The sequence below is a fragment of the Harpia harpyja genome, chromosome 20 (assembly GCF_026419915.1).
Source record: "Harpia harpyja isolate bHarHar1 chromosome 20, bHarHar1 primary haplotype, whole genome shotgun sequence".
Lineage (NCBI taxonomy): Eukaryota > Metazoa > Chordata > Aves > Accipitriformes > Accipitridae > Harpia > Harpia harpyja.
In genome coordinates this window covers 5,313,684-5,326,910 of record NC_068959.1, presented here as the reverse complement: position 1 = coordinate 5,326,910, position 13,227 = coordinate 5,313,684, and the positions used below count along the sequence as shown (strand labels likewise).

The 13,227-nt window shown below is 42.8% G+C and overlaps 1 protein-coding gene across 1 annotated transcript; it reads right to left on the bottom strand.

Annotated features, from left to right (window-relative positions):
- Positions 1-455: 455 nt before the first annotated feature.
- Positions 456-12,819, bottom strand: LOC128134496 (methylsterol monooxygenase 1-like). The gene is given in 5 exon segments (XM_052772229.1): positions 456-588; positions 712-768; positions 770-840; positions 1,350-1,464; positions 12,758-12,819. Coding segments are annotated over 5 exon segments (438 nt in total).
- Positions 12,820-13,227: the final 408 nt, after the last annotated feature.

The following is a 13,227-nucleotide window of genomic DNA, read 5'->3' as shown; positions in this document are numbered from 1 at the left end:
AGGAAACAGTCCTAGCACCCAGTAGTCTGTCTTTGTTTTCTTGCTTTCCCGATTTTAATGCTTAGTTATTTGTAAATGTTGAGTAAAAAGATCATGTGATTGATGTCTAAATACAGTAAGGGCTCAGCATCGAAGGCGAGAGAAGGCTTGGTGAAGCACTAGAGCTAAGGCAGTGGTTTTCATGGCCCCCCAAACTTCCCACATAATTTTATTTTGCTTCAAGCATCTTGACTGATTTGAAGATTGTTTTCACCCCTTCTCTTCTCTTCCTCCCTTCCCTGCTCCCCAGAGTATGAACATCACTGAGTAATGGCCCATTTGATTTTTAGTAAATAATGTACTTTATGAAACATGAATTTTTACTCCATTCCCAAAGACTGAGAGACATAATTGCCCATTCACAGTTCAGCTGCACTCTGGAATGCCATCTGCCACTCATTGCCAATTTATTATGATTACACCTTAAATTCATGATCAAGTTTATGTAAATATGGGTAGAAGGTCTTGTGATGCATTAATCTGTGCATGAAGTAGATCCATGTATCTTCAATTATAAAGCAGCCCAAGCATTGAGCAGTAACAGAATACCTACCAGAAAAGGGAGAGCGACAGAAATGTTAATTGTGGTAATAACTTTGCAGGGGAGTAAAGCAGGTGGTTTTGCCCATCTTTGTCTCCGATAGTATTGAGGTTTTAAGGAGTATGCAGTACCATGGAGGCATGGGGTCCCATTTGTAAGGGATATCAAAGTCCTCTGAATGCTGGTAGAAGCAAAGTGGGGATTCTTATCAGTGAGATCTTGACATGCTGCCATTGCTCTTCCCAAGTTTCAGGCTTGTCCTAAGACAACCAAGGTGGGGGAAGTGAATGGAAACAAAAATACAAAGCAAAAAAAAAAAAAGTAAATGTGTTAGTTTGACAGATTTCATTTAGGGGAATAATTGATTCACAAACTCTTTATTTGGAGCCATAGGTTTGGGGGGGTTTGTTTGGTACTTTATGAAGTGGACCCAAAATAAATTTCTTTCCTGAACAAAATGAAGAGCTAGATCCATCAAACTTAAAGATTAAAAAATGCAGAGGGAGTAGATCACTTTAACTTCCCCCTTCTCTACAAAATAAACTAAACTGACAGACTCTGCAAACTCACCAGGAGTCAGAATGAGCACAGGTCCCCCCAGAAACATCTGGCTGCTTTGTAGGTGCAGTAGATATCCAACCCCAACCTCTGACTGCCTGGGTAGGAATGTTCCCATTTGCTTTTTGGGTTTTGTTTTTTTGTGGTTTATTAAAAAAAAAATTCATAGACGTCTGTGCATGTCTGACCCACTTCTCTTGTCCTTGCTTACCAGCTGAATCTTGTATTTCTTCATGGCTGGGATGAACTGGTAGATGAAGCCTGGCGGGGACACCAGCAAGTAGGAGGTCTGGTAGACAAACAGGGAGTTGGGGTGGCGGGGGGAACTACTTTGTCATTTGTTAGGATCAGATTCTTGCCTCGTGCCTTCTCCTTTGCTCTAGGAACTAACTGAAGTGTCTTTCTCTTGCACATAGCACTAAGATGACCATACAATTTCCCTTACTCAAATCTAAGTCTCCTCATGGATTAGTGTTTAAGGATGTCCTGGTTTCAGCTGGGATAGAGTTAGTTGTCTTCCTAGTAGCTGGTACAGTGCTATGTTTTTGAGTTTGGTATGAGAAGAATGTTGATAACACACTGATGTTTTCAGTTGTTGCTAAGTAATGTTTAGTCTGAAGTCAAGGATTTTTCAGCTTCTCCTGTCCAGCCAGCAAGAAGGCTGGAGGGGCACAAGAAGTTGGGAGGGGGCACAGCCAGGGCAGCTGACCCAAACTGGCCAACGGGGTATTCCATACCATGTGACGTCATGCCCAGTATATAAACTGGGGGGAGTGGGGGGATCGTTGCTCGGGGACTAAAAGGGCATCGATCGGTGGGTGGTGAGCAATTGTGTTGTGCATCACTTTTATATTCCAATCCTTTTATTATTACTGTTGTCATTTTATTAGTGTTATCATTATGAGTTTCTTGTTTTCTGTTCTATTAAACCGTTCCTGTCTCAACCCATGAGTTTTACTTCTTTTCCCGATTCTACCCCCCACCCAGTGGGATGGGGGGGAAGTGAGTGAGCAGCTACGCGGTGCTTAGTTGCTGGCTGGGGTTAAACCACGACAAAGGACAAGGGAATGTGCTGCAGCATGTTTTTCCAGGCAGCCTGGAAAGGGCTCAGCAATGGATTTGGTGGCAAAAGGGAATCGAGGTGAACCATTGCTGGAAAGGACACAATGGGAGAAGACAAGGGGACAAGGAGGTCGCTGTCTTGCAGATATATATTTGTGGAGCTCCTCAGGGCATCGCTCGCTGGCTCAGAGAATGGGTGCTGCAGTGAGGGGTGCTGCCTTGGTGGCATTTGCATGGGAACTGCATTGAGTGCGTCCTTTTCTCTGCCCTTGTCCTTCATGCAAATATTGTAATCATGTCTGCTTTGAGGGGCTTTTGAGCTTTGATGTATATGCTTTACTGTCTTGAGTTCTGAAATTGAGAAATTGGTCTTTTTCTCAATAAAAAAAAAAAAAAGGATACACTCGGCTTCCAGTGTCCTCCTGTGCTGGAGTAGTTTTGGTCTCTGTCACAGTGGTTTTAACATTACAACTGTGTTCTAAACAACTTCTCTTATGCAGCAATCACCTAAGAAAAATTAACCAAAAGGATCCATCTCTGTTTTCTGTGAGTTTAATAATGGTTGATTAGTATGTTTGTTAGTTGTTAATATAGAAAGCAATTATTTCAGAAAAATGGACATAAAGTCCTAAAAATGTGCAATATAAAATAGAAAATAGTATCAGCTTCCTCCTGACTCAAGTAGCAGAAATAAAGGATTCCCTTCTGCCACAGCTGGTGCTTATCTAGTAATAATTTGGGTTTTGCCAGGTGTGTAGCTGGAGTTATTAGATATAATCAGACAACTTCCCCATGAGTTTCTCTGTGCTTTTATTGTAATGCCTATGTATCCCCCCCCCCATCTAGTTAATTCTGCAGTTTCTCGTGCATGGAGCAATTTGAGTCGACATGGGGTAAATGTCTGTTTTCTCTCACGTTGTCAGGGTGCAATCAGCCCTAGCCTGAGGGAGCAATCACTTCAGCAAAATCTCTTTTGAATGAGTGGCAGTGGATGGAAAGCGTGTCAGCCACCCGGTGGGTTTTGGTGTTGGGATGTGCCGTACAGGGTGCCAGACTCTGGGGGTCAGCACAGCCAAATAAATGAGCGCAAGCCTGGCTAGCAAGAGCCATTTGCAATGCACGGTGTCTTCCTGAAAATAGTATTTGAGAAAAAAAAACCACCCAAATTTTTCTTCTCAAGCAGTGCAACTTCATAATACAGGCACCTGGGCTCAATTTTGCATATAGATTGGGATCAAAAGTACTGTAATACAAATCTTTCCTGCCCTGTTTTCCAGCTTCATTGTATCTGAACCCCTCACTTGATGATGTGTTAAAAATAACTTGTGGACAGGAAGCAGGAGTTTTTAAGGGGTATTTTTTTCATCCACATGGTTTGTCATCTTTTTTCTAGTGTGAGGCACCTGAAGGGGCAGTGAGCTGAGCCACAGCTGATGGGAGGGGGGAGCCTTTAAATTGATCTTAGGGCAAAACCTGTGCACTGTGGGGTTGTAGCCTTAATTAAACTAATATTGACTACCTGTGAACTTTCAGGGGTGTCATTTACTCCACTTCACAGTTTGATTCTCTACTAATTGTTATCCCCCCCCCAAAAAACCCACCAAAGCAGAAGTTATCCCTCACTGGTGGAAAATAGGGAGGTTGAGGCTGTCTCTCTAGCTGGGGCATGCCAAGGATGCCTGGGAGAAATTTGGCCTTTTGCCTCTTGTATATGGGGCTGAATCCTGCCACAGCTTGTGCTGTTCCTTGGGTGCAGGTGACAAAGACCTGGAGCCCCAGGGGCAGTGGGTGATCCGTGACACGGAGCACTGGAACGGCACATCTTTGCCCGTGCAGCAAAATGCGAACGAGCCCAGCTGGAAAGGAGCTTAGAAAAAAGCACCATGAGATAAGAGCGATCGGATCTCACCCCTGCCACGTTGCTGTGCGAATGCTGGTGCTGGGGCAAGGAAGGGTTACCTGGGTAGGAAAGGAGAAGTTGGGAGTAAGGACGGGACTGCTGCTTTTGGGAGCAATGCAGGTTTAAGTTGGCTTCAAATGGCGTGTGGTCCAATGTCTCGGACCCGTGCTTTGTGGCAACCTAAGACAAACTAACAGCTGGTCTTAGCCTCTTCTTGTCCTCAACTCTTCCCATCTCTCCAGAAAAGAGGTTAACTTTCTGCTGATTTGTCTCTCGGAAAGGCCTCTGAGGTGCGATGTGCGCGCAAGGAGGGAAGGAGAACCAGAGGAGCCGGATCAGCATGGGACGCTGCACAGCTTATTTTAGGGGTCTTTCACCCCTCTTGCCTTCTGATTCTTCCAATTGTTAAAACTTGGGTCTCCTGCACACCTGCTGTGATCTGCTGCTTGTGTATGTGGATGAATAAATGAAGGAATTATTTCAATTGCATTCATTTTCTTAAGTCCTAGAGGTGTGTTGGGCATGTGATAGGTGCCAGGCAGTCACACGGGACTCCTGCTCACAGGGAGAAAGGTGCAGGCACTGGGAAACCTTGGTTACAGGGACCTGCAAGGAACCTGCTGGTCTGGACAGATTTTGGGGGGCAACCTCCTCCTGTCATGTATTTTATCTGTACAAAGTTGTACTATGCATATAGTTAGTGTGTATACACAAAAATATATAACATTTATATATATAAAAATATATTGTTTGGTTTTCTAGGTGGGACTTTTTGTCAAAATGCACTGGGAAAGCTGAGGAAAGGGATCATGATGCACAGTAACTGGTGAAACTGGGATTTGTGTCAGGGCATGATGACTACCTGCCTGGTGGGCCATGGTGACTTTCCAAACTTTTTGCGGGTTGTTTGCTGCCCTACAGAGCTGTATTAGTTCAGTGTTTAGCGGACAAGGTCTTCATTCACGTGGGGTTTCTTGGTTGTCTGGCTACTGTACTGCTACAAGACCTTCCTGAAGTTCCCTTTTATTCTAGTAGAAATGGAAGTTTGCCCCATCAGCACTGCCCCAAAGTCTTGTTAGCAATAAGGTGTGCTGTGCTTGAAGTGCTTTGGTCAAAATTTAAACTGAAGGAAACTGCCTTTTGGAGAAAGTGAGTGATTTGGAGACCCCCTTAGAGGAAGAGTGAGGTGGATGCTCTCTAGCTGCTGAGTTCTGGAATTCAAATCTAATGGAAACATAATTTAAAATTTAAGTCTCTCTGATATTACCTAAAAGCTGCTCAGCTCTGTAAGTAACACTTAGAAATTTCTGGAGGTCAAAGAGTATGATTTTGTTGAGCATGTGCAGGCGGTTACAGGGCAAATAATTACTCTTGGTTGAAATTAGAGCCCCTTATTTATTTCAATCTGCCTCCTGCCTTGACAGCTTTTTTTTTTTTTTTAAACTCAAGATATAAGGCCCAAGAGGTTATTAGCATCTCACTTTTCTATCATAACACAGAAGCAGGCATTGCCTAGGAAGGGACTGATTGCCTGTGCTGTCAGTGGCTTGTTGATGAACCAGAAAAGCTTCTATTAGTTTATGGAGATGAGATTTAGACTTACACAAAAGCTTGACACCATGCCATGTTTTTAATTAGTTTTTTTGAAAAGATATGTGAGATGAGACATGCATACACCATCAGTTCTTAACGTGGCTGTTAAGGAGAAGGTCTTTGGTTCTGAAATCTGTATCTTTTTGCAGTTAACTCATTTTATAATTGCCATTTAAACAAATCAGGAACAGATTCCTCTCATTTTGCGCTCTCTAGAAAATACCTTTCTTCTTCAGTTGGCCTGTTGCTTTTAATGAGAGATTGTCTGGATTTGATCCCAAGTAAATGTAAAAGCAACAGGTAAAATCAAGATCAAATACTTCATAAATTTTACTGTTACATAGTTTTAGAACTAATTGAGCCCTTCCAATTAAATATTTTTCCTTGATGTTTTTAATCTTACGAAGCTACAAGTGATTTCCCATATCTCATGATTTATGGCTGGGATTATTAGTGGAATCTGGTCTCATTGTGGCTTCTCAAGGGAATGAGTAACTTCTTGAAGGCCTTTTTTCTTTTGTGGAAGGCAAGCAGCTTCATGTAGGCAAGTCAATGTGGAAAAAAGGTAACTTGCTCTGTTGTCTGATCGCCTTAAAACATCCCCTAAACTGTTCAGGGCGTTTCAGTTTCAGATTTTTACAGACTAACAGATGACAATTTGTCTCATAACCTTTCCTAAATCCAGCTTTAATTAACTGACACTTTAATGGTCCCTAAGTGGTCACCAGCTTCAATATAACTTAATTTAATTTAATTTGTTGGGCATGATTCTGCACACATGAAGTCTGTAGCCAAACTCGTGTTCTCATCCCTGCTGTAGCAGTGCCAGTCTGCCATCAGCCACTCACAAGTGTCATTAAGAGCTGGTCCAAAGCCCAGATAAAAGCAGTGTGAAGATAGCAGGAGGCTTCACAAGCTCTCCCTGTGACTGCAAATTTGTAAATAACTGAGAAGTTAGGATTTTTTAATTTATTTTTAAAGAAAAGACATGCCCTGGAGGAGTCAAGTCTGGTATAGGATGGTGCCTGGAGGGGTGCCTTTGCTGTGGAGCTGAGGACTCTCATGCACGTCAGCACAGCTCGCTCCTCCCTAACTCAGTTTAATATTATCCCCACCAAGCTGTGAGAAACCTCCAAAAGACACTGGGAAAGTACTGGTCTGTAACCTTGCAAATGTCTGAGGCTGGCTTTCTAAAGGGATATAGAGGAAAAACACTGTAGCCCCAGGGCTGAGGCATTTTTGAATTGCTGAATCCTTGCTGTGTTGAGGGGATCTTCTTCTGCAGAAATAAATATTATGTGAATAATCTTTCTTCTCTCAAATGGGTATTATAAATTCAAAATAATAACTATAAATCTTCCTTTCATTAAATATATTTTCAGTTCCACTTTCCATCCTCTATCTGGGCTCCAACCCTGGAAGACAGGCCAGAGAAATACTTCTACCTCCTCTTCTAATGCAAGTCATATTTGTCCTGTTGAATGAAGCTGTCTAGCTTCAAAGTACACAAGAGATGTGCAGAGTATAAGCTGTACAAATGTTAGCACTTGAGTTCGAAGGCCTCTATTAAATTGGCCTACATATATTTGCATATGTATTTACTTAATTCCTTCCTTTTACCAAATATATTCAGTATGTCAGGGGAATGTTTCTCCGGTTTACTTGCTGGCGGGTCAGCTGTATCACTTCTTGCCTACAAGTGGTGTTGCATCAATCGCTACATGTTGCCAAAGATGTTGATTTACTAAGAAGCTAAAATACATGTTTATAACATAAAATTTAATTTAGTGATGTAGAAAAAAATCCCTGTGCTTGATACCTTAACTGTCCTGGTCCCTGTGCCTCTAGCTGGAACATCTACAGCTATTTTTATAAACAGTATACTTGTTCTTCTTAATGGTCAGAGAGTACAGAAATATTCTATAATGCTGTGAACCGGTTTGGTAATATGTTATGTTCACATAGTACCTTTTTGTTCTGATGGTGCTGTATGAGTTTTTCATAAGCTGATACAGAACTAGGTTTACACTATTCATTTTTACGTATCTACCCCTTATAGTTCTTGAAGGGCACATTTAGCATCTGGAAGGGGTTTACCCTTGTTATGGGAGGGTGGGGGAATCTTGTCAAAACCATGCTCTGCAAGCAGGTACTATTCAACATTTTAAAGGCAAATGGTGTGACACCCTTTTTTACTCTATCATGGCTATAACGAACAATAATTTGATGAGGTTACCCTGGGAGGCTCTGAAAGACTATGGCAACCTTGATGTGATGACTTTGCTGTCCCTGGATTCATCACCTGTGTCACTTAGAGACAGTTTTTCTTGAGCTTGTAACCTCGATGGCTGGTTTCCATCCTTCACTTCCCTGCTGTGTGACTGACTGCTCTCTCAGCCTCCTTCCAAAGGGCTTGATTTAAAACAGTAATAATGGAACTGGAATAGAGAGGAATTGTGTACAACCTGGCAGCGTAAGGCACTGCCAAGAACAACTACGGAATAAAAAAGACAAGTCTGCTTATGGAGCCCTAGCTAATGGGAGGATTAGCAAACTTAGCTGCTGACTTTCACTTAGCAAGTGAAACTCTTACACCAGGGGCCGAGTGCCTTCTCCAGGGGCAGATCCCAGCTTCTCCGGCCATGCAGGCAGGAGGAGGATGCTCACCCAGCCATGCCCTGGCAAAGCCCCTTTGGGGTCCACCTTGAGGCCATTCATTATGCCCAGCATGTACTGAAATTACAATTAAATAATTAAGTATTTTTTAAAACAAAACTATTACCTCAATGCTTCAAGGATTTAAAGGAAAAATTAACTTCTTGATCCTCTTGGTGTAATATTGCTTCTACAAACTCTTCAGCAGAGAATGGGAAACCTTGCCAATGTTCTGAACGTTGCAAAATGTTGCCTTTAACCATGCAACCTTTTAGCACACAGAGGATGAAATTAATGAATCTGATGATAATGAAGGTATAACTGAATGAGATGAGCGCTATGCCTAGAGGCTAATCATCAAGTAATTCAAGGGAGGCTGCAATTGTAAGATTAAGATTTGTGTGATAACATTGTTTACCTTTATATAAACCAAAATCCAATACTTAATAAAGCAACAGCAAATTAAGTTAGAGGAAAACAAAATATAAAGAGATTCCCTCCCAGTCCTTATCTTTCACAAAGCAGGTAGATTTAGTTAGCCGTATTTGTTGTTCAGAAAAGCCTGTCATTTCTGCAACCTGAAACACAGAAGAAAATTTGCTCGAGACCCTCGGGGAAGACGGGGATCTCACCGAGGCAGATGAATGCGTGGTCTTTACTGGTGGTATCATCCCTTGCGCAGGGTACCGCAGGCAGTCATGGTAGAGAGCACAGTGGGAGCCGCGAGCTCTCAGTCACGTAGCTACATGTGAATTTTAGTAAAGCCAGAAAGGTTTCTGCTGCTAGTGACTCAACTCCGGTGCTCTGGAGTGAAGCACTGCAAATGCTGTCCTGCTGTCTATATTCTCTGCCTGTATCCAGGAGCTTCAGTAAGAAGCGGGACCGGGAAATGAAGAAATTTTCTCTCTATCATTGTTATTCATCTGACATGCTCGCTCATGTGCGTGAGGGGGTTTTTATTCCTGGTCTTACTCAGTTTTTGCTGGTTGATAGGCAAATGGCTCATCTGGCCTGTACTGGGACAGTAAAATACATCTCATAGCAGGTGAGAGGTAAATCCAGAGCCTTTTGAAGACTGGAGGAGATCCTTAAGTTTGGCAGATCCCCCGTTCTGATGCTCTTCTTTGGCATCTCCCCTGTTAGAAAGGCAAAGTTAAAGAAGTAAATCCCCAGCTGTGCCCTGGCTCCTACTCCCTCCCCTCCGAGCCAGCGCTGTTCCAAGCTGTGCTCAGTGCCGATCCTCTCTCCAGCCCCACCAGCCGAGGAGCCAGGAGTGTCCTCGCTGCCCAGAGAGGGTCAGGGCAGCCTGGGGACCCCCAGTCGTACATCTCTGGGTGAGGGGTGGGTGCTCTCCTGCTAGTGGTTGTGCTGTAAGCATCAAAGCCCGGCTTGCTGCAGTGATGCTCAGGGTGATGCTCCTAACTCGGGTACCGGCTGCTACGTGGGCTGGAGCAGTAGAAAAGGCAGGCATGGGCAGGAGGGGTGCAAGTCACCTCCTGAGGGGGTTGAGGAGAAGTAGGTCTGAGTTGGGAAGGTCCATGGAGGCTTTAGGGTGGATGGCGAGCATGGCCATCTCACTAGTAGAGGTCTGATATACCTAAAGAGCAAGTGTTTTGCAGGTTGGGGCATGTAACTAATGACTGATGGAGCAATAGGTAATTGCACATAATAGAGGAAGGAGTTTGAGCAAGGGAGCCGGATCCGTGTGTGCCTCTCCTGGTCATTCTGTCCACCAGCACACTTTCCCAGCAGATCATCCAAACTACGTCAGGTGCTGTTATGCTTCACAGCACCGGTCACCTTGGTGAAGGGGATGGGGAAGATGGGGTGAGAGAGACAGAGGGACCAGCTCCTTTTGCCTGGAGGTGGGGTACGCTCACACATTGAAGGGAAGGAGGGAAGACCAGACTTCTGTGAAACAGATGAGGTCACTACACAGAAAACATAGCTGGAAAAAAAAATGCAAGTAGAACATCTAGGAGTATGTGAAACACCTCCAGGTGATAGAAAGGAGGAAAGAGAGAGATGCAGAGTGGTGTGAGCAATATACTGGCTTTCTTTGAAAGAAACTAAAAGTAGGGCAAGAGTGGAGATGTCTGACAGTAATGAGTTTGTGAGAGAAAGACTCAGCAAAAGAGAAGAAATTGAATTGCTTAACATAAAAGATGGTGGTTCTGGAATAGCTGCCTCGGTGTGGGCTGTCCCTGGAAGCACCGTGGATGCAGGTTTGGTACTTCAGCTATGAATGAGGAAGAAATCTGCATGCAGTTTCAATTTCTAAAAGCTCACACTTCAGCTAATTTCACAGTGCTGGAATAACCATTTAGAGTTTAATAGAAATACCGCTCTGAAGGCTGGGCGTTAGGAGGAGAGACGTAGGTTTGGAATATAGTCGCCGTTCTTGTAACACTGAGTTAGTCAAGGATTATTTTGGCTATTAAAGGAGACTGAAACCATTGGGAGACAGGTTTTTTCCACCACAAGATGGCATCGATTATGCAGTGAAGGAAGGAAAGCTTGCAAAAGGATCTCAGGCTGGCAACTAGAGTGGATTTAAAATAAAAAAAACCCCCAACATTTTAAAATTAATAGCAGACTGGTATGAAACAAGCATTTGTCACACAAGTGTCTCTTAGAAAATTGTATTATCCAAGAGCTTATTTTGGATGCATAAAATGAAATTACCGCTCATCAGATTAACCAGTACAGCTGCTGATTGTGATACTACTGGCATGAACAAAATTTTGCTTGCAAATGCTTTTCTGCTGTTTGTGCATACCAGATCTAAGTGGGTTTATGTTCCCTCATAGGCCTCCTAAAGCCTATCAGTTGTTCGCTGTAAGCTAACAACAATATTTACCCTTGTCTAATACTCATCTAATGTGTTCTAAAGGTCTTTATTGCAGTTCATTTTATGGAAGTCCTCATTTAGATGCTCGATGCTTCACATGTATTTTTTTTCCAATCCTTTTTCAGGGGTCCCTTTTGACTCTGTTTGGCCTCATAAAGTTTGTTTAAAGTAAAAATCCACCTAAATACTCATGTTGCCTCATAAATCTCTGTGAACAATCACTAGCTGGCCTGAGATTCATATTAATTGAGATAATTTTGTAGTTACTATTACAAATCTAGTAGTAATCTACTAGTAATCTCAGAATACCTTGGTACTTCTTGGTCTTCTCTTTTCAGAGATGTCAGAGCTGTAGTTTTTTGGTTGATTTTTTTTTTTTTTTTTGGTTAAGAAAGATTTCTAAAAATCCTGGTTTGTACCCTATATCTGTGGTATTTTCTAAGAAAAGGAAGAGGCTCTTTACAGCATTCCAGTATGGCCATGCTCCTATACAAAGAGCTAAAAAATCTCATTCCTTCTTCTCTTAATGATTTATATCTCCCTTTTTTGCTGATTTGGTTTTAAAAGCAACAGTTATCAAAATGTCACGCTAGAGACTGTAACTCACGGTGTCACAAGATTATAGCAAGACATTTGGAGATTTATCAAGTGCTAACCATAGGTTCTCCTTTGTCGTGTTTTACAACTTGGTGCTGCCAAAGGCTAATTTCTTTCAACTGTTGTGTGTGTTGCTTCGGCTTTCATAGGACTCGCAGAATTCACGTTTTGTTTTCTTGTTTTTAGAAAAAGTCATGGGCTTTACTGTCTTTACTGTGTGCTTATGGTAGAATAGGAGCATAAGAGAGCGAATTGTCTTAGTAGCCCTTCCAGTCTAACCAGCCAACGTGTACGGCCCAAGTAATGTATAAAGCAATGCCGAGCCTCCATTCAGTTGCACAATAATGTGCACGCTCTTTTGTTCCTCTTGCAGCTATCAATTTATTTCTGAAGCATCAAATGCTTTTGTAAGTGGTATTGTAACCATGATGGTTGTGCTTGATCTTGCGTGTACTTCACACATGGAAACTCCACTGAAGTCGATGGGTATTTGAGCTAGCGGGCTTCCAAGCCTGGCCTGTGATTGCTATTTATGACAATACTCAGTCCCTTAAGAAACAAGCCCAAAAGATATTGCATGACTTGATATATTTTTTCAGCATGGCCGATACTGGAGAGTTAAACAAGATTAGGCTGACATAGAGATGAAGAAGGGCTTTTTCAAAACATAGCCACTCTCTTTAACAGTTATACCCTGACTCCTCAATTAATTTTATCTAGATGGTCTCTGACAAAATTGCTAGATTAGCACTTCAAAATAACCAGGAGGTAGTTGCTTTCACAGAGCAGCCCCGATGGCCTGCTAATGGAAGAGGTAATTATGTTTGCACTGTGAGGAGCACTCCAGTGCTGAGGCACCGTATTCTCACAATATTTTAACTCTTTGCCACTTTGCACTGAAACTTGAGGGACCATCAAAGCAGTGACCATGTCTTTGAAAACTGCCTGCAGTAACCCTCACCCTTTGCCCACCAGGATTTGCTTAGCTGTCCCACAGCAGACATCACGGAGCAAAGGCACCATCTGCGTTTCCCTGCAGTGAGCTGTGTACATCAATTATTCCTGGTCATCATAGGTCATTCCCAAATAGTATTGGCTTTGCCTCTTAAACTGGCAGGGTAGGACTGTGTCGTGCTAAGGAGAACCAGGTTTTTCTAACCCAGACTTGCCTTTCTCAGCACAATGTAGTTGGGGTATTATTGTCTATTTTTCCCTTTTTCTGCAGAATTTGAGGGGGGATTACAGCTGTGGTGGCTTTCTGTTTATCTGCAGTTGTGAATCCTCTGTGGTCTCTTCTGGCTTTAAGTGTGCTGGCCAGCAGCATTTTCTTGAGAGAAGAAAATGTTAACTTCTGGTGTCTGTTACCCTCCTTCCTGCAAGCAGAAATGTTTCTCTTAATTTTTCTTACATGTCCCAGGGGGTAGGTTTTTT